Raw genomic sequence first — 22,043 nt, 5'->3', positions numbered from 1 at the left:
TGCGTTTAACGCCGGCAGGCGGGTCCGTGCGCAGTGACGTTTCCAAAACGGGCTGGACTCTGAGGACAGATGATGGGGGTTATAGGCTACAGCGGTGCGGTGGATGTGGTTTTTCGTTAAGTGCTGCTGGCCCGGCTGACAGCTCCATGAGCGCGCCGTGGAAGTTTGGCTGAGGAGCTGCGCGCAGCATGGGCACCGGGGATTACATCTGCGTAACGCTGCGTGGTGGTGCGCCCTGGGGATTCACCCTGCAAGAGGGAGAAGGGGACACCTACAGACCTCTTCTAGTTTCCCAGGTATGTATGCGAGCGTGCGTGGGAGGATGTTTTAATACCACTTGAGCAGGGTCATGCCTGTCTAATCTAATGCTAGTGAGACTGCAACGATGGATAAACAGCCTAATGAAAGTTTGTGGACATGTTGTTGTTGAGATCCTGGAAAAGTTTCTGTTTCTTCAGAGTCACGACAGTTTTTTTTTAAGGTGAGAAATTCAGCAGGAAAACAGAAAAAAACAGAAAAACAGAGACTTTAAAAAGTCTGAAATTTGATGGGAGAGAGCTGTCTGCCGCTGCATTTTTGTGCGCGTTGGCTGTGTTTTGGTGAGAGATTCCTCGGCACCCTTATATGGTCAAGGCCACGACAGAGTGTGAAGCTCAGGGCAGTATGATCTGTTTTCAGTCACAAAGACTTTTTAAGCAAGAAAGCAAGTCCAGTAACCAGACTGAAGAGTGAAGGTATATGTGCATAACACCAAGGTGTTACGTTTTAGTATGAACAAAAAACAAGTGCGGCTAAAACTAAGAGGTTATCATGCAAATATCCCTTTCAAAAAGAATTCAAATAAGAGATAGAGAGGAGGACAGGCAAATTTGAAGTTTTGCTGTAAGAACGATTCAGCTGCGTGACATTTGTTTAGCCTGATAATAAGGTAATAAACCTTAGAGGTGCGGGGTTTTATCTGCTTAGAGGTAACTGCTGATGTAGCCACTTTCTGATGAGACGCAGAGGCCATTTTTTAACATACTGTAATGTAAATGTACACAGACAGATAATATATGTTGTACTCTTTAGGTTATTTCCTATTATTTGCTCGTCCGTCCATCACACGTTCTCATTTTGCAGCCAGTGATAATGGAAACCAGTTTAAAGCTTATTATGATACTTAAATTAGTATCATAATTAATTAGTCACTTTTAACAGCTTTACATATTATGCAAGTGTGGACAGCGTTGCATACAACAACTCACTCAAAAAAATTAATAATACAGTAAAAGCCATTGTACCAGCCAACTTAGTTTACTGCCTTCAAACGTTCAAATAAACAAGTAGATGGATGGAAAAATGAAAGTTTAAGCTTAAGTGGAGCTTTTTTACTCTTTACCATAACCATAAATGAGCATCTTTGTGAGTGTAAGGATCACTGAAAGGCTGGATCACCTTAAACCAATCTGCCTTAAAGACATGGGATAGTGTTGCACACACTGTGATGCACAGTATTTGTGAAACCAGGTGCCGTTACCTTGACCAGCTGCTTAAGCTCTATATATGGTCTGTATGTTCCAAAGTGCTCAAGCTGCACACATTCCCCATCAACTTGTCAACAGAGTGCATGTAAAAATAAAATTTAAAAAAACCATTCTTAAGCCACATTCCTGCGACATCGAAGCGCCACCGGGAGAAAGTTTTGGAGAATCCAAAAACCTCAGCAGATCATTTTCATGACAGATGTTTAGCATGTCTCCAACAAGTGAAGCCACATCTGTAAAGTTGCTTTCTGTCCTTTATATGATTAGTCTGATTAAATAGTATAGTGACACTTTTTCCTATGAAATGCCCCCCTCACGCAGGCCTGACACTCAGTGTCTGCCTAATGTCAGAATAAAAGCATCAGCAAAAGCACCTGAAGACAAATATCTCCTGTGGGCAATAAACAACTCTTAAATCTTGTTAGCTTTGAGTGAGAGAAATACCCCATAAAGTTTAGTAGACTGTATTGAGAAAAAAATTGCAAATATTGCACATAAGCTACTATATCCCCTCTCACAACTCTAAGCCAAAAACAGCACTTAACGTGAGGTAAAGCAAGCAAAGCTATTTATAAAGTTGCTCTCCCTTCGATGCCTCCTGAAGCTTTAATTTTCTCGTGAAACTGTGCTGCCTAATTTCAGACATAAATGTGCTTTTTAAAGCATCCTTGCACCCAAAGTGTTCCCGTGTGTTAACAAACGGGTGCTGTGAATACATTGCGTTCAAGTATGGGCCTATTAATGTGAAGTAGCTACATATGCCCCAGTTTGGGACATCTGGGGTTGTGTGTGGGGGGGTTCAGTTCCAGTCTGCCTCATCTGGAAGACATAACTCTAAACATACCTTTAAACTTTTCTTGTGAGTGAGCCAAGTCTGTTAGTCAGAAGTTACAAAAAGAGAAACAAACATACCGAGATCGTGACAAATGCTCTCGAGCTAGAGGCTCTCCTGCGTCTGATAAAAAAATGTGTGTTTTTTAATGCTTCTGCTGAATGTCGTGGACACCGTGTTTTGTTTCCTGGGGGAAAGTGATTGTTCAGTGTACTGACAAGCGACACAGAGTAAGGCGCTCTGTATCCCCTCTTAAAAGGTTCTGTCCATATAAGGGTGCTTGTATTTTTCTTCTTATTTGGAGTCCTGGCTTGAGTACAAAGTTGATGAGGTCACTTTATTTTTTTTAAAGCTGCAGGAGCATGCTCAGTACAAAGCCGTGTCAAATTCACTAACACGCACCGAGGTGAAAAAGCTGCGTTTGCTCTGTGATGCAGAATGCATTCATATTAAACAGATATTCCAATACAAAAAATATAAAAATTAAAGAGAGTTTAAATCCCACCAGCCTGATCAGGAGACTTTTTGGCCTAATTACTAAGGTATTCCATCTCTGTATGTGAAATGTCAACATGCATCAGATCAGTTAAGGAGCACGCAGTGATAACTGTGATCTTCATGAAAGACTTTTAAAAGTTTGCACGAGTTTATTCTTACATACATGAACTAATCTGTTAGTCTGTTAAAGTATAAAAACTTTTATGAGTTGTTTTTTTGCCTTTTACAGAGCAAAGACGGCTTTTGTTGCTGATGCTTCGGCCCTAATAGTGCGCCACAGGAACCTCGTTAAGCTGCCAAGAAATGAGCCAATGAGCCGTTTCCTCAGTCATTCACTGCTGTTTTCCCAGACTAAGCAGAGTGATTCACAGCTCAGTCACTTATCTGAGTTTGGGCATTGTGTTGTGCAACAAGCCATCTCATTTCCAATCCTGGGAGAAAGCAGTGACCTTACGCGATGGCTGGCCGGGCTTGTTTTCCTCTTTTCTGTTTCACATCATCTAAACAAATGAGGGCCAGTGCTCAAACAGCTTTGTATTTGCGGCATTCCTGCTCTTCGTCAACCCCCCAAAGTGTGTGGTGTTTAATTTGTGACAGAAAAAAAATATTCTTGGATGTTGCAATACTGTTTTTCTTGCTTTCTTCTAAAGTCGCTTTTATTGTGAAAGAGGTGATGTTTGTGTCAGAGTCCAGCTATTCCCCTCACATCAGTGCAAATGTGAGGGCAATATTAAAATAGCTGATTGTGCAATTGCGTGTGATGTTTGGAGTGGTGCACAGATATAGGTGGCGTGATGGTGCAGTGGTTAGGATTGTTGCTTTAGACCTTTTGGACCTTTCTGTGTGGAGTTTGCATGTCCTCCCCGTGTCTGCGTTGGTCCTCTTTGACTTCCTCCGACAGTCTGAAGGCATGCATAAGAATGAGTGTCTGCTTCTCAGCTGGGATAGGATAGGAAGAGACTCCTGCAACCTTCAACTGGTTGAGTTATAGATGATGGATGAATTAAATGTTGCTGTTCTTGGATAAATCATTTATTTATTTATTTATTTTTAGTTTAATCTGAGTTTAAGGCTTATTTTACTGAGCAGGGCATTACTATGCACACACTGAAAAAGTGAACTTTCTGGGATTTACAGCCAAGGAATTCGATTAAAAAAAATAAAGTGAAACTGTATTTCATCTATTTTGTGCCCACAGGACATCTTTAAGAATTATTTGAATTTCTGGAAAGCTGTTCAAAAAAGACATTAGGCAGTTTTTGGGAACTGATGTCATTCCAGATCCATTACTCCATACATTAGTCATACATCCAGATGATGTAACAAATGGAAAACTGTCGGGAATTCTGCTACTGATTGCAAATAAAACCCAATTACAGCTAAAAGCCATCTTTATTATAGAAAAAAATACTGCAGACTAGAGAAACGTCTACCAGTGACACAAACAATAACAGATTTATAGCTAGATCTTAAATGGGGGCTTAATTATTCTTTGCAAGAAAAAACATCAAAGCCAGAAATGAAGAATAATGATTTATGAATATTATAAGTTTAAAAAAAAGAAAAAAGGAATCTTCTTCCACATGTATGTATAATAAGTAATCTATATTCTATTTCAGTGCCTTCATTGGTGTGTTATGGCTTGGCATGCATGCACATGACAAAAAAACAAATGTATCTCCCCTCAAGACACATACAGCTCAAATGAAAGGAAATACAGTTATAATAAGAAATGATGCAAATTTAGAGGAAAGCTAAACTCTTGATAGCATAAATAACCTAACACAAAACAAGGGGAACATACAGGAGGGTCAAATATAAATCTTCCAGCATGGATTTAGTGCTAAATGTGAAACACCTGGAAAATATCTGCCTGTAATCTAAAAACAATAATTGCTCAAAGCTGTGAAAGGCAGGAACCACACGGAGGTAGGCAGAGACATCACCCGTTCCTGTATTTCCTGTGATTTTCTGTTAGGTTTAATGCACTTAAATAGCTCATTTGAAAAGTGGTTACCCAGACATTGTTACAGCCCCACATTAAAATAGTTATGTGGCCAATTATTTTGACAAGTTCCTCTCCATTTGAAGAAACCTACACAGCATTTATCTGCTATCCTCTCAAGGGCACTTAGTGCATATCTGAGGCTTTTCTTTGTAAGCTGTGTGGTAAACATTGGCGGACTGTGTATTTTTGAGTTGTGAGGAGAGACAACGACAAATCTTTCCCCTCCTTTTTTGGAGTGTGGACCGTTGCTGTGGCATCCCAGAAGTAACCGTCCTCCCTGTAGCGAGGTGCGAGTCCCAAAGGGACGGACACATTGGCTGCCATATAGGGCTTGTTTTGTTCGCTGTTTGCTCCGAAAAACTGGAGCGAGGATGGAAAGTTACCATCTCTATAATAGAACACCTGAAAGATATTTGTATGTATAACAAAGTAGGATCATTCTTGCATTATATTTAAATATAAGCAATGGGCAAAAGTAATGACATCCAAAGAAGAAAGACTACAACTGGTTTCATTGGGGAAAGTTTTAATAGCAAATATGTGAAATCAAAAATGGTGTACAAAGTAAAGGCAGGCTTTTTTGACTTTTGATTCCTTTCTATATTATGAAATCTCACTCAGAGGTTTTTCGCTTCCCCCCATCAGCTGTACAATGTGTGTGCATCTCCATCTAGTGATGAAGTTGTTTCACTGCAGCTATGCAGAACTGCCTCATTTGCAGTATGAAAGTCACAAAGTTTCAGGACACTTTTGTAAAGCATTGTTATTCTAAGACCAGAGGTATCAAACATATGGCCCGGGGGCCAGAACTGGCCTGGTAAAGTCTCCAATCTGGCCCACTGGACAGCTTTGGAAAATGAGTACATAGATCTTTACCTGTATTTTCAGGTTTTCCAACTTTTCTTACTACACCAAAGTAATTAAGTTATAGATAAACGATGACAAACTGTTGTTTTTTTACTATGTTTTTCACCAGCATTTGTTAATTAATGAAAACTTTATATTTTAGAATTACAGGATATTGAACAATGTCCTGGGCAATGAACTATCAGAACTTTTTTTTGTAATTTTACCCATTTATCAAGTTTCACTGGTCCACTCTGACCCACTTAAGATCAAAGCTGGCAGTATGTGGTACACAATGTAAAACGACTTTGACATTTTAGATGTTGCACAGCTTTATGTATTTTCATCCTAATAACACAGCATAGTGATTGTAAATAAGAGATTTTGGGGTTGATTTCCCACTAACGGGGTGGCTGCAGCTCAGGAAATAGAGCAGATTCTCTATTAATTGGAAAGTTGGTGGTTTGATAAATATCCTTGGGCAAGTTACAAATCCCCAAGTTGGTCTCTGATGCATCAATCCGAGTGTGAATGTTAGATAGAAAAGCACCACAGAAAAAAAAAGGCTTGTGTGAATGAGACATGTTGTACAAGTGCTCAGGTAGAGCAGCTTGTCAGGAGATCATTTAAATCATTCAGCAGAGAGACATTCTGTAACAGTAGAAAATCATGGTGCCTTCCCTGTGTATTGATTTTGATGCCAGTATAAAGTTCTCTAAATCAATCCCTCAGGAAAATTAGCCAAAGACGCTTATTAAAAGCATAACTTTATCACTACCAGGGTTTATTTTTTTTATGGCATGTGGTCTTTAATCTAGAACTGACGAAGATAAAGCGTAAAGAAAAAGGAATCAACATTTTCAAACGGCTGCCAGTCTTAAGATATCTGAGAAACCTTCCTAAAGCTTTGTAATTGGGATACTGGCAAAATATCTTAACATAACTCCTGAAACCAAATCCTCTAATAGCATAGTACTACAGTAATAATTTATCCCCTTAGCTGTATGAGTGGCCTTTTGTGCTGAATTTATGAGGTATTTCTCCTTATTAAATCCTCTTATTAATGAACCATTTTATAGGCTCCAGGAACCAATTAGAAGAAAATGAAACCATCAGTCATTAGTCTAACTGTGTAAAGAGGTGCCCTTTAAATGGCTCTGCCCAGAGCTCGACTACAGCAATAATATGCAGCAGCACAGTCAAGATTCAAGGTAGAATTAATAGTTTTATTACTGAACACCTAGCCTATGCAGTGTTTGTACATTTTGGTGCCAAATGTACATTACGTTAAGTTAAATTACGCTGCCGGCATGCTCTCTTCAGATCTCTAAAATGTTAACGGTCCAGTCTGAATTCCTCTGCACACTTTGGCTGGCTTGATCTTCACACTGGCTTTTACTGGACGTCCATTTTCACCTCGTGTTACGTGAAAAAGAGTTTTCTTATCTGATTTCCCAGAAAAAATATGAACTTGTGAAACTGATTTCTGCTTTTTGACAGGTAATATTTCAAACATGACAACCGAGATTCGTGAATCTTAAACAGCAGATCTCACTCTTGGCAGGCCTTTATCTCATGTTATCCTTCTATTGCCTGATGCTGCACCCCGCTACGCTGTTTGTGAAGAAGTTACACATCAAACTGTGTTTTTTTTTTTTTCCTTTCTTTTCTGACTCCCAAATGTCTTCTGCAGGTAGAGGAGGGTGGTCGTGCCTCCCTGGCTGGAGTACAGGATGGAGATGAGGTGGTGTCAATCAACGGGGAGCCGTGTGCTGACCTCACCCTTTTACAAGCGTTTGCGCTAATCGACACATCAATCGACTGTCTGCAGCTGCTAGTCAGAAGGTAATGCAGCATGCCAGCCGCTGAACTGAGATCATATGAGACATGTGCGAAGCCTAGAAAACCCCGAGTTTCAGAAAACAAAGGCACAGGACTGTATTCATAGGATAACATGTAATAATGTGAAGTAGTAAAACACAAAATAATGTAGGTTTATCAGTTACACTGCAGAGCCTTTGCATTGTGACAACTGAGCCATGCAAACTGTAAGTCCTTGGTGACCACAGCAGCAGGGAAAACTGATCGTTCCACTGTTTTATTAGCATTTAGATAGCATGTAGCTTTATGACATGTGGCCTTTTTGCATACTTGAATGAACCCCTGTTTCTGTGATCATATCCAGCCACGTCTGCGTGTGTTGTAGCCTGTGCCTCGACCATGCTGAACCTACCAAGTGGCTTTGCCAAGGTGTTGCAGATTTGTGTGTCTGATTGGCATGCAGCTGCTCAGCCATTACTCAACTGGCAGTGCCAGTCTGTTTATCAGAGTGACATGTCCTCAGATAATCCCGCTTTCTCTTTAACAGGCCTTGACTGCTTGTTGTGTAGCTGCTTTAAAGGGAGATTCCGAGCAGATCGTCTCAACTTTGCTGTTTGGCAGAAGTTGATTACATTTGGAGACAAGAGCTGGTCTTTAACGGCTAATTGACTTGAGCACAGTTGCTGTCATGCATAATGACGTTAGTTTATGCTGCTCCAAACTGACCTTGAAAGTCGAAATTAGGCAGATCGGTGTCTGAACGTAATTATTTTCCACTTCGGTGCCCTGACCTTTTCGATTCACTTTCTACATCGAGATTAAATCTCCTTGATTGCTTTGACAACTTCAGCAGAACAACGAGGGCTTCAATCCAGTGCTGAAATGCCTGCTTCTGTCGAGTGAACACCCCTGCATCTTGCTTAGAGGTGTAAATTGGGTGGGTTTTAGTCTATTTAGAGATTTAATTAAAACACGGGTCTAAAAGAAATCTGTCCAAGTTTTGACATTACTGGAAAACAGGAAGTGTACATTTCAAACTGTAGAAGAGGAAAAAATGTAACCAATAACATTTATCAATAAGTAATTGTTTTCATGTCTTCCCCCAAGTTCAGTTCATTTTAATAATGAAAAGAAAAAACACATTTACTCCGTCACTCATTGTTTATCTCGCCTTCTTCTTTTCTAAAGATACCACTCCATCACCACTGAAGACTATGAATCGGATGAAATGCACTGCAGTGAGAGGGCCTCTGCGGGTGAGACTTTAGAGAGCACCACCCTTCACATCTTCCCCCCAAAGCAAACATCCCAAATCCCAAATCCTGAATCCCCGGATGAGACCTACAGCAAAGAGTTTAATATCAACACAGAGTTTTCCAAGGAAGGCCAGCTGCTTTGCACTCAGCTACATATCCCCTCATCTAAGGAAGAAGATGATAAAGTACAGCGGTGCTTCTCACCCGGGGACATGGTGGAGCTCCAGGTGTCCCTGTCTGAGCAAACCTTGGATGATGTGGGCTGCGCCTCGCTCGGAAGTGCTCGTGGGATTGATGGGGACCTCTCAAACCGGGAGGGTGTGGAGGCTGTTCATATCACCAATGCCGCCACCGCATCGCGCTCCGTCAGGGAGCCGCTAAGCCATCATGGAGTGGTTCTCAACTCCCCTTTAATGCTGGGGCAGGTGGAGGTCATTTTGGAGGCATCGGGAGTAGGGAGGGGCCTCCAGAGTGGAGGTGGCACTCGGGTAAGGGAAACAGTTGGTTCTCAAAGTGAAGGAGAAGAAGAGGACTGCAGTCCTGCAGAAGAGCAGGAGTCTGATTCTGAAGGAGTTCAACACAAACCCAACAAGCATCGGGCTAGGCATGCCAGTAAGTATATTTGGACTGGTTCCACCTGCACCAGTATTACCTTTGTGTGCATTCTTTCTGTGTGTGTGAGTGGGGATAACTGTCTTTTCTTTAAGAGGGGTAATCTTCAGCACTAAATTACATTTGTCAACATGTGTGCATTCCAAAGCCTGATGTCCAGTGTGTGTACGCCTCAAAATAGTCTCTCACTGCAACTGCAAGGGGGGTGGGGTGCTCATTCCTTTGAAAGGAAGGAGATGCATCCGGATCTAACCTGAATTATCTCAGAACCAAAGTTATAGTATTGCGGGTCGATCGAGCTTCTAACAAAGTCTTATCATATAAGAATTCACTATCACAAGAGAAAGATACAAAAAGAATGGATTGTATGTATGGGGGGGGAGCATCTGCACCCTATAAAACATTAAAACCATCCATTTAAAGAGAGGCAATGGTGAATATGGATACCGGGGCGTTCCTCTGAACTGTGTAGAAGACATAAATATAACCCCAGCACGCTGACGATGCCTGCAGAAGTGGCCCTTTGACAGACACCAGCATGTGCTCCCCCAGACCCGTTACCTGATCCTTTCAAACTGAGTGCTTTAACTAAGCTCAAAAAGTGAGTCTGTCGCTCACTCCCGCTGTCTCCTCCACCTTCAGGTTAGTCTTGCAAGAATATAAAAAAGTAAGCCCGCTGGTGTTATTGTGCAATTGCATTCGGCGCACATTCTCCGTGACTGTCGGATTGGACGAAATGTGATTTCAGAAGAAAACATTTTATTTTATTTTTTTTCTTTCAAGTAGACTGCGTGCCAACACACACAGAAGGATTGGTAAAGACGTTGCTGTCCTGGTGAATTTATTGCATGCATGCTAAAATAATCTTTCTTGCTTCCTATTCTTGGCTACTTTACAGGGTTGGATGAGTGATTGAGTGTACAAATGGGAATATTAGACATGGGTCGGAGAATTTCATTATTGCTTTATGGGCCAGTGTATTATGTTCAAGGGAATGAGCTCATTTGAATGATAAAATCACAGCTGGATAGTATGTAAGTATGTAAATGTAATGTGTGGACTGAGAAAATATGTAATGTATCATTTTTTTTGAGTGAATGAATCTGTAAATAGCTCAGTTTACAGTCTATTTGCTGAGTGTTTGGATCAGGTCAACCACAGAGCAAGCTGTATTATTAGTTTACTGTTATTTCTGTATCTGCTTTAGCTGTAAATGCTGGATGAGGTTAATATCAAAGTAACGTTACAAGATGAAACTGCTTCGTGGCTTGCTTATTTTAACCTCCTAAGACCCGAACTCTTCCACGGCATGCATTTTTAATTTCTCTTTGATATTTGGGCATATTGGGGCCAGATGAACGTAAAAACAAAGAATTACCAGATTTATTTTTTTTACCTTATTTTTGTTTTTATGAAAAATAAGAGCCACATATACGGATATTTGTTTAAAATTTTGATAGAACAGTAGCAGTATAATGTCCTCGTAAGTGGATATCAGGCCCATGTAGAGCAAAATTGAGTATTTTGGTCTAAATAACCCAAAATGTGATGTCCACATATGTGGACGCCAGGTCCTAGGAGGTTAAAGGTGAATTGTATCTTCTGTCTCCACATAACTTCTCCAGGCAGCTTTGATGAGAGCAAAAATAAACAGCATTTGATATAAAAATATTAACTACAGTCACGTGTTTAGTGCAGTTTGTAAAGCCTCTTTAAAGTCTCTTGTTCAAAATCTTTACGAACTGTTTATTTTTTTAAGTAAATTCAGATGAACAGATTAAATGTTTTTATGATTGTAATTCTTTAAGGTTTTAGTACCATTAAATTGGATTCATTTTGGCCATTTTTTAAACACAACTGTCTCTCTTTTCCTTCTCTGTTAAGGGCTCAGGCGCAACGAGAGCATTTCAGAGAAACAGCTAAAGGAAGCCAAGTCCAAATGTAAACGAATTGCCCTTCTTCTTACGGCTGCTCCGACCAACCCCAATAACAAGGGGCTGTTGATGTTCAAGAAGCATCGTCAGAGAGCTAAGAAATTCACGCTCGTGAGCTACGGCACAGGAGAAGACGAGCCAGAGTACAGCGACGAGGAGTACGAGGAAAATCCAGACAGCAGACAAGAAACCTCTGCTCCACAATTTATCCTTGTGGCCCCAAACGACTCTGACATAGATAAGCCTTTTCTCACTAGCACCCACAGTGGCAAAAGTGTGCTAACTTTTACCTTGGACAAGGGTCTTCTTGAAATCGAAAGGAATTTGAAGAACCAAGCAGAGATGGAATCTTTGCCTGAAACCAAAGGCAAGGGTGCGCTGATGTTTGCCCAGCGTCGCCAGAGGATGGATGAGATTTCTGCCGAACACGAGGAGCTTAGGCGCCAAGGGATCCCCGTTGAAGCAGTGCAAGAGGCTAAAAATAAAATAGTGGAGCATTCCTACATGCAGTCGGCTGCAGAAGGCCGCAGTTACATGGATGTAAACGTGCACCAGCAAACCCAGCAACAGTACCAGCAGTTTCAAGAGCAACAGTACTATGAGCAACAGCAGAACTACCAACAACAACAACAATATCAGCAACAATATCAGCAGCAATATCAGCAACAGCAATATGAGCAAAGTCACTATCAGCAACAGCAAATGTATCACCAGCAGCAAGAATATCATCAGGAGCAACAAAAAATGCAGCAGTATTCAGCAACTGTCAATGGCACTGTCCAACATCAAACAAATGAAATGCAGAGCTCTTTCAGCAATCGTACTGCAAAGCCTTTCTCAGCAGACAACATGGCGGCCACCCCTTATTCTCACGCAATGAGTGGGACCAATCAAGATTCTGTGAGTCAAGGAGAGCAGATTGCTTCCCGTGATGAGCGCATTTCTACTCCTGCAATCAGGACGGGACTTTTGTTGGATTCAAGGAAAAAGAATGCAGCCAAGCCTATGTTCACATTTAAGGAAGCCCCAAAAGTATCCCCAAACCCAGCATTGCTGAACCTCCTAAACAAAGGTGATAAAAAGCCCGGGTTTGAATCAGGACCTGAGGATGATTATCTTAGTCTTGGAGCCGAGGCTTGTAATTTTCTTCAGTCTCAGCGAGTCAAACACAAGATTCCTCCACCAGTTGCCCCAAAGCCTGTGATCAATCCCACATCACCTCCTTGGTCCTCACAGATAGAAGCAACCAACCAGGAGATGCCTCAGTGTGCTGAAAATAGTCTATCCACACCTGCTGCAGCCCCCACCGCAGAGACTACTCCTGCTCCAGAACTAGAGCCAACCCCTGCACCTGCCCCTGAGTCTTATCCCCCTGCTGCACCCCAGGAGAATCCTGGCAGTACCAACAAAGAGGAACAGCACACATGGCCGCTCCCAGAACCCGAATCTCAACAACAGCCCACACAAGCTGTAGCTCAAGAGGCAAATGGTCATATGAATTCTACGCTGCAGTCTGAGTCGTCTGCTGTGACTACCTGGGGTGCAGCTCAAACACAAATGCAACAACAGTTATCTTCAAGTTCTTGGCATTCAGCTCAAGTGCAGCCCTCAGAACCACCTCCAAGACAGTCCTCACCTCACCCACCTTGGGTATCACATCAGCCTACTCAGAACCAGGCACAGCAACCTCCCACAAGTACTTGGACCCCTCAAATTCAGCAGTCCTGGACGCAGCCTCCAGAGCAATCACAACCCCAAGCACATGTTCAGCCATCCTGGGCCCAGTCACGAGAGCAACCTCAGTCTCAGCCGCAGGTTCACCCACCTTGGGCACACTCTACTGAGCAGCCACATCTACAGAAAATGCAGCCCAACTGGAGTCAAGCCCAAGAACAAATGCAGCCACAACAACAGCACCAATGGACACAGCCATCACAAACAGACTCTCAACATCAACCACCATGGATGCAACAACCTCATAAAAAATCCCAAGCACAAACTCCTTGGGTTCAAGGGGTACAACCAGAATCCCAGCCACAACCACCATGGGTTCAGCAAGCACAACATCAGGCTCCTCCACAATTATGGCCACAGACTGAAGCACCAGGTCAGTCTCAACCACCTTGGGTATCAGCTCAACCACAACAGCAACAGCTACCTTCAGTGAATGCATGGGCCCCATCACAAACTCAACCCCAAGCTCAGCCACCCTGGATCCAAGTCGCTCAACCACAACCTCAAGCACAGCCTCAAGCCAATTTAAATCCATGGGCGCCAGTACCTGCCCAGACTCAGTCTCAGCCTCCATGGGCTCAACACCCCCCAGAGCACGGTCAACACCACATAAGTTCTTGGACTCAAGAGCAGGATCAGGCCCACCATCAGTCTCCATGGGCTCAACCTGTTCCAGCCCAGCCAGCACCACAGCCAAAGTGGCAACAGCCTACATCAAAGAGTCCACCACAACCACCAATAAACACATGGCAACCAGCTCAGACACAGCCTCAGACACCTGTGAATGCCTGGACTCCACAATCACAGCAAAAACCTGTGAATATTTCCACACTGACAGTGAACACTCGCCCCTCTCCAAAACCTTGGCAACCACCACAAAATGTTCCACAAAGCCGATCCCCTCCTACTCCGCCACAGCGAATGCACTCTTTCACTATTGGTCAAAGAGTTTCATCGCCCATCAACCCAATGGCCACTGTCTTAAACCCATCATCCCAGGGTTCAGCATTTGAGATGCCAGCTGTTAAAGGAAAAGGAGCTGATATGTTTGCAAAGAGGCAGTCTCGAATGGAGAAGTATATCGTGGACTCTGAGACGGTGGAAGCAAATAAGGCAAGCAGGTCAACATCACCAGCAGCTTCCTTACCGAATGAGTGGAAATACACTCCCAATGTACGTGCTCCACCTCCACGTGCATATAACCCTATTCAATCACCTTTTTATCCCCCAGCAGCAACAAAGCAACCCCCTTCAAGTAGCCCCTCAACCAAAGCAAAGAAAAAAGACAAAGCGAAACAGATGCCTGCTCCTAAACCTCTTAATGTAATAGATGTCATGAAACATCAACCCTATCAACTAAATTCCTCACTCTTTATCTATGGTCCAGCAGCAGAGGCCACCAAGCTTTCCGCACCTAAGACCAGCTGTTCGCCTCCTAATCCACCTGATGATAACCAACCAATCAGATATGAGCAAATGCCCCTGGTCCAGCCTGCTGGACCATTTGGTGCCCCATATCCCCAACAAACCTATGAGATGCCAATGCAGCCTGTGATGCACGATAGCCAGTATCAGCAGATCCAACCAAATGTTTATCCCCCCTCTAATCCTTATCAGCAACCTCCTAGTTGTCCATACCAGCAAGTATATAACCAACAGTATCAACAACCTGCTCCACCTGCTTATCATCCCCAAGCCCCTCAGTCTCCAAACTCTCCCTACCAACACTCGGTACAAGCTGGTTACCAGCCAGCCAATAGCCCTCCCTATCTGGCAGCTCCTTCAGTGCCCTACCAGCCACAGCCTCTTAGTAGCTATATTGCTCCCAGTTTCCCTGTGGCTGCTAGGCCTGAGTCTGCATCTGGTGGTAACCCTGGAGTGGCTCCCAAGCCTAAGTTTACAGCTAATAAGAGTTCAGCTCAGGTGTGGAAGCCTGCAGCAGTTGATAAAGAGTGATTCTTGTAGAATCATGACTTATTTGACGTCTGCTTGAATTAAAGGTTTTGTGCCCCGCCACATGGACTATTTTCCTTACCAGCTCTATTTATTGTCATAGTGCAGAACCTACTAGTCTAAAAGTTCATGGAGCTAATGAAAAAAGGAATATCTATAAAATTAAGAATATAAGGATAGACTTACATCCTATTTTAATAGAATTTTAGTATATCTTATCAGACGCAGCATAGTCATAATAATTGTAAACATATTTTATTAGGCAAAAGTAATAAATGTAAATTCATTACATTTTATGCAAAAGAATTGTGTGATTAATAAGAATGTAGGGGAGCCTAATGCTCAGTGTGAAGTGAAAGAAAAGGGTGCGAGAAAAAGATTCAGTGGAACTGGATAAGTCAAGACAGGTTGATGTTTTTAAAGGGGAAAATGATAAATGTTCTTAATATTACAAATTATTACATTTTAAAAAGACCAAAAAAAGTTTTTAAGCAAATACTAAAAGTATTTGTATGTGGGTAAGTGAAAAGGATGGGGCCTGTAGCCTGTAATAATATCAAGCAGAAGGCTTAATGTGTAACGTCAGATGTTGAGTACGGAGATTATGTAACAGCAGTGGGATTTTAGGCTATTCTAGGCCAAATAACACGGCAGACAGACTTGTGACAACTAACACTGTTTTCCTTAAACATAAAATGTGCTATACTTCTTTTTCCCCCAGTACTTTCCCCAATTCCTTTTTGGTAGGACCTACTTAAGTGTGTTGGGTTTTATTTAAAGCTCTCTACCAGCTGTTGCGTCATGTTAGACACTATATTTAAAGTCCCTCATGAGACAAGATTCTGAGGTCCAGAGAGTAGGCTTAAATTTCAACTTAAGCCAGTGAAAGCTACCAACTTCCAGACTGCCATAGTATTTTTCCTGATAAGAGACAGTTATGTAATGTCTATCACTCATAGATTTACCCATTATGTATCTGTTCCTTGTTTTGATATGTGAACAGATGATACATGATCTAGAAAGGAAGAGTTATTGAAAGGATAACCAGCCTGGTAATGCTCACAAGTTGATTTTTGGTACAGGGTCGCTTCTTTGGTTCTCTGTGTTCTTTTCTTTTTGTGTCTGTGTGTTTCTCTTCATAGTGCACTTTCTGTATGATTCACTGCAGTGCCATTAAACTGTCTTTTATCTTTGTTTGGTTTCCTTTTCTTTTGTCCTCTGAACATGCTTTTAGGGTTTCTTCTATTTTTAGTCTCTTTGCTGTTGTCTTGCTGAATTTCACCACTTCTCCACTTTCACTATAAATACTGTCCTTATTGACCTTGTCAACAAAAAGAAAAATCTGTCACAAATTAGTCCGTACCACAGCATCTGGTGGTTCCATTTTCAAGAGTTATCAGCAAGGTGCACCTAATTATCCAAATCACCTCCTTTTTGTAAAAAATAAAATAAAATAAAGAAAGAGAGAGTTTAGAAACTTGAGATGCACATTCCTGCAGAATGACCATGTGATGATGCATTTACGAAGAGTATTATTAGAGCTGTGACTTCACCGGATAATTATGGTCAAGTGAGTGAGCACAGCTGAAATATATATCCATGTTGCATCATGGATTTTGAAAAAGAGCAGATATATGTTGAATGAAAGTATTAGTATCATTTCATAATCTTAGTTAGCGGATTTTACCGACTATTTCTGAAGGGAATTGATCCCCATGCCGATTCATTTATCTTCAATCTGCAATCAAAAGACAATAAAAGAGAGACAGCAAATGTTTACTCTTGCTTTAGAGCCCACACATTAATGCCCTGTAGTGCTAATACACCAAGCTTTGACACCTTTTGCTTCATATTATTTGTTTTAATAAGAAAAATACAAGATAAATATTGTATTTATGCCCTAAATCAAACCTTAGCCAAACCATAAATCAGGATGTAACATTCCTGCATTTAAAGACTGTTTTGAACATCTGTCTTAAAATGTAAGGAGCCCAGCTGTTACGCTCGTTTTCTGAGCATGTTAAATCTGGCAGAAATGGCACATAGAAGGACATAAACCATGTGCAAATGGGCTATCGGTCTCCTTCAGCAAAGTAAAAATATGACCTACTGATCTGTTCATATATTCTTGTGCCCAGGACCCCCACTCCTGTGGGCATTTTAAGCCTACCGCATACCTGAGCAGCAGAGACTTTATTCCCCTTGACTGATTTAGCATTTATCTCTGCACGCTCTTCTTCTCTCTTCTTAAATTTGTGCCATATTTTATCAGCTGACAGTGCACATCACTCACCAGATGATGGCAGCACTGGCTTTTCTGCTTATCCACCATACATAACAGGAGGCATTGGATGAGATTATGTGCAGTATAGCTGTGTTTTCACCCCACATAACCCTCTGCAGCACCGGTATCCTGGGGATATTATTGGTATTGGGCATTTAGCATTTCCATCTCGTTATTCTTTCAAACTGTTGCTGTTTAGCAAACTATATTAAGTGGAAATGAGCCGAATGTGGCTTATACTTCCAGAAGGTTATGCACTTTCATGTGCCAGTTGCTCTGATTAATAAGCGGGACAATGTGTTTAGACAAATGCTAGTGCAGTTTAATTCACTGGCTGCAGTATGACATGTCCTAGAACTCTTTTACACACATACACATACCCCCTTTGAATAAGAGAGTGACTGATCTTCTATACACAAGTAAATTATACATGTATTACTGCATTTAAAAGAAATAATCCTGGCAGGGAGCTACTCTGCATCTCACTCTTATCCAAGCTAATTTGATTTGGCCAAAGAGCCAAACACAAATGAACCCTTACTAAAATAAACATGTCTGGATTCTTCTTTACAGGCCCCTGGCAGGAGCTACTCCCTTTCTCCACCAGCCAGAGTACAGTTCACGGGCCAGAAGTCAGCTTCAACTTCTTCCTCCCCAAAGCCCCCAGCACTGGGCTCCACAACTCCCTCGGCAAGGCAGACATGCTGGATGGAAAAAAGCCAAAAGCTCCTCACACCATGGGAGGCTGCCTCCCGGCATCCCATGGGCCTGGTAGATGAAGCTTTTGCTTTCCAGAGCCTCCAGCAAACCCTTGCCTCGAATGTGCGCTTGGCAGCCCAGCGCAAAATCTTGCCTGAGCCGCCAGCAGAGTGGAAAGCCAGGGTTTCTTACCAAGCACCGCAGAAAACAGGCAGCCAGACTTGGAGCCAAAGCCAGAGCCTGAGTCGAGCTTCGCTCCCATCGTTTGTGTCGCCAGTAAGGAGCTCTATCTCCACCACAGTTAGTCATGCCGGTTACAGGTCCCTGCCCAGACAGTGGCAGCCTCAGAAATCTGTGACAGAGGCTAACCCGAGGCCCTCGGTGTCTTCATATGAGTCTAAGAGCCCTTTCGGAAAGCAAACTTACAAGTCTGTGTACACCAGCAACACTTGGAGCTGGAGGCGGTAGACTACAGTTCAGCCTGTGCGGTCTTTAATGAGTCAAATCTCATTTATTCTGAGTTTCGTAATACATTCACATGCAGTCAGGAAATAAAAAACAACAGCTTGTTAGAAAGGACAGAAAGTTAACTGGTAGAGAACCTTTTAATACATTCTATTGTTAGATATTTGAAAAGATGTGGGAAAAATGGATGGCAAACACACTGATGTGGAAGACTAGTTGATTAGATAAAGAGATGAGTACGTTGTTTAGAGAGAGTGCATCAATATCTTTGGTGGAAAAAGCATTTGATTGCATATGTGGACTTATCTGTGATTGGAAAAAAAAAAAGACACCTGTCATTTTGTAGGTTTTAAGTGAAGATTGTTTCTTGAGTTGTTCTTGAGCTTGTGGATTTCCAGCAATCTGAGTTTGATATTTTGCTGTGGATGCATGCATCTGCCATGTAGGTTGCTACCATGGGTGTACACTTTTCTTTTTTTTTGCTTGTTTTGCAAAATCCATGCAGGATTTGTGGTGTCCTCTGATAAGAAAATGATTCAAGTGCTAGAATGCAATTACCTTGGGAAAAGGTGCCATAACCTGTGATGTCGTTGGTGCACAATAGGTGTATTTTCAGTAATGCATTGGTATGTGGCCATTACCCTGGTTCTGCCAGAGGTTTCTTCCTGTTAAAAGGGAGTTTTTCGTTCCCAATGTCACCAAGTGCTTGCTCAAAGAGAGTCGTTTGATTGTTGGGATTTTCTCTGTATTATTGTAGGGTCTTTACCTTTCAGTATAAAGTGCTTTGGGGCAACTGTTTTTGTGATTTGGTGCTATATCATTAAAATAGAATTGAATAGACATTTCAACTGTCTAGCATCACATACATAACAGTATATACTGTATAGGAGACAATCAAATGCAGTATGTAAAACGACTGACAACTTTTTGTTGGGAGTGAATTTCATCGATCGCTTCATACCAATGAAATCTAATCAACACTACAAAAAAGATTTTTGTTTAGTTTATGGAAGGTTTAGTGCTGCCAGGGCGATTACTTACACTGTGCAATTGGCTTGTGGCTTATTTCTAGTTTGGGCTTTTGCTATCGACTTGTAATCATCTCCAAATGTTAAAGCTACGTTGGTGTTTCCACAGAGTGCGCATAATGTCCTAATGCGATTCTCACTGAGCAACCTCATAAATGCAAATAAGATTTATTACACAGTGTTGTGTTTTATGCAGATGTACTATAGTGTAGTGTAACAATCTCAGATTGTTTTACTGTATCACTTCCATTCAAACAACACATATTATGGTCGTAATACAATACAGCAGTCCATTTCATGTAGAGCATTCTATAAAATAAATGCAGTGAAATATCACAATTTAAGACGTTGCCCTTTTGTGCTCTTTGCTGTCTATTCCCATCTTGTGCTCGGGGCCATTTGTTGCTTGCTGTGCCATCCCGTGAAGCTTTTTGCAAGATGTGTTGTCTCAAATGGTCACTCCATATACAGCACGGGGAGTTGAGAGGGAGACCAGTTCCCATGGTGACCAGATGTTACATAACAACAGTGGGTACCTAGTGTAGCTGAACCATTAGAGAATGAGAGATAAGGGCACAGACGGAGCCGATAAAAAGCAAGTATTTCCCCACCAATTTGGATCTGGGAAACACTTTGCGGTTCAAATGCTTTTTAAAGGGGTGAAGCCTGTTGAAGTGCATAGCACTGTAGCACATGTAATTTTATTGTCTTGATGCACGCTCAATTATCCAAGTAAGAAAATCCCCAAAAGTTGATTCTGTTCATCTGGACATAGCGTGACTGAAGAAGTCACTTGGATGAGTTATGTTCAGCTGAACATAACTCATCCAAGTGACTTCTTCAGTCACGCTATGTCCAGATGAACAGAATCAACTTTTTGGGACATAACTTTATTATTATTCTGTGTCCCAGGCATAGCTTTCTGTTCACTATGCAGTGCAGTTATGCCACTCAGCTTGATATCCAACCCTGAATCCAACATACTGTAGCTCTGCTATGTGCCGCAAACTCAGCCTGCCTTCTTAAAAAACTGGGGGGAAATGAGACTAAATTAAATGTAGCAAGGTCGTTGGAAACATTGTGATGGTATTATAAAGTAAATGAATTCCATTAGACTTTGGTACTTCCTTTATCACATGATGGCACTTAAAACAAATAGTATGTGATTGGTCTGCAAGCCCTGAGGGGACCATGTTCCCGTGGTGGATGTCACTGAATATATTTAATGTTAGCTGTGCATAGCAATTTCCTGAGTGCTGAAACAGCTTTATTTTGATGTTAAAGCTTTGTCAGTGGTTTACTAAGCGAGTTTTCATGTCTTTAGCATTTTTCAATGCATGTCTATTAGAAAAGTTGCAAGCTGGCAGCACATTATTGCCCTATGTATAGTTAGAGCAACTCCAATTCCTCCAACACTTATCAACTGCCAGATATATCCTCACTTTATCTTCCAGAGGGTTTTCATTTAAGTTTATCCGAACTACAGATCTAGTAATCGCCCCACATTTGTTACTTCTTTAGCTTCCAGACTTTTTTTTTGCAATTTTTGTGCTCTTGAAGAATAGTTTTCTAGTCTTTCTGAAGGTCTTTCAAAGTTTTTCTTTTGACATTAGCTGCTTTTTCATTCATTTTCAGTCCTTTTTGTTCACTGAAGCCTCATCAGAAATGGTCTCAGTGGAAGGGTGGCTGTCAAGAAAGCATTCTGAAGAAAGGGAAACATGGAGGAGAGACTGTCGGATTATACAAGAAATAGACTGAAAATCAGTTGCAACAGGTCTCAGAGAGTGATTAATCCAAGTGGGAAATTTGTGGTTCAAGACATCTTTGATGTGTTAGGATAGCGAGGGACAACACTGAGTGTCTTCGGCCATCTATATGGCATGGTGGGGGTTCTGTCTAATTGGTAACAGCTTCATTTTTCAGCATGATAATGATCCCAAATACTGCCAGTGCTGTAAAAGCATATCAGCATAGAAAAACACACACTGGTTCGCAGTCAAACACAATGGCCTCCGCAGAGCTTGCAGTGTGTGCTTTCTTCTTTGAATGTCCTTTAAGAAGCTTGGAGAACTATATCTGAAGGCTACTTAAAGAAATGACGAGAAAGCTGCCTAAGAGAGCTCAGACTGTGTTGAAGAATGGAAGCGATCGTACCAAATACTGATTTTCAATCTCTGCACCTACTTTATATTTTCCAAATATATAAAGAAATTAGTGGCGGCTTAGGACTTTTGCACAGCACTGTACATGCCTAAATGCAGTGAGTTGCAGTTATCCGACTGGGTAACAGGTATGCCTAATAAAAGTGTTTGCCTTTTATTTATTTATTTGCTTTTTTCATTAAGTTCATTCTCATTTTTTTTACATAATAACTCTAAAAGTGCCCGCTAGGTAAATGTTTGCCTGTTTTGAAATGAACACAGATTCATTCTGAGCTACTGTAATAACACCGGGCCAAGGGAGATGGTGTTGGGCAAGTGAAGTAGTAGTGGCAGCGGTCTAAATTTAGTCGCCCTCTGCTTGTGAACTAAATACCAATGACAACAG

The 22,043-nt window shown here is 41.7% G+C and overlaps 1 protein-coding gene across 2 annotated transcripts; it reads left to right on the top strand.

The window, feature by feature from the left end:
- Positions 1–89: 89 nt before the first annotated feature.
- synpo2a (synaptopodin 2a) lies at positions 90–21,926 on the top strand. 2 transcript variants are annotated; one of them, XM_085400227.1, is made up of 5 exons: positions 90–296; positions 7,404–7,555; positions 8,720–9,399; positions 11,284–14,240; positions 17,878–21,926. In XM_085400227.1, the coding sequence occupies exons 1-5, from the start codon at positions 189–191 to the stop codon at positions 18,469–18,471; spliced, it is 4,491 nt and encodes a 1,496-aa protein (XP_085256353.1). In that variant the 5' UTR covers positions 90–188; the 3' UTR covers positions 18,472–21,926. The 2 variants fall into 2 exon arrangements, with proteins under 2 accessions (XP_085256353.1, XP_085256352.1); XM_085400226.1 differs by lacking the exon at positions 17,878–21,926 and having other exon boundaries at positions 93–296; positions 11,284–17,854.
- Positions 21,927–22,043: the final 117 nt, after the last annotated feature.

Source organism: Rhamphochromis longiceps, linkage group LG3, assembly GCF_057381845.1.
Source record: "Rhamphochromis longiceps isolate RC_006_pf linkage group LG3, R_longiceps_female_GT1.1, whole genome shotgun sequence".
Classification (NCBI taxonomy): Eukaryota; Metazoa; Chordata; class Actinopteri; order Cichliformes; family Cichlidae; genus Rhamphochromis; species Rhamphochromis longiceps.
Note: the sequence above shows the minus strand (reverse complement) of the source record. Positions and strands in the feature narration are given on the sequence as shown.

Excerpts from the sequence above, each read along its gene's own strand:
- synpo2a (XM_085400226.1), top strand. The coding sequence starts at position 189 with ATGGGCACCGGGGATTACATCTGCGTAACGCTGCGTGGTGGTGCGCCC. Across the intron at positions 297-7,403 it reads GACCTCTTCTAGTTTCCCAG|GTAGAGGAGGGTGGTCGTGC; the intron begins GTATGTATGCGA and ends TGTCTTCTGCAG. Across the intron at positions 7,556-8,719 it reads CTGCAGCTGCTAGTCAGAAG|ATACCACTCCATCACCACTG; the intron begins GTAATGCAGCAT and ends TCTTTTCTAAAG.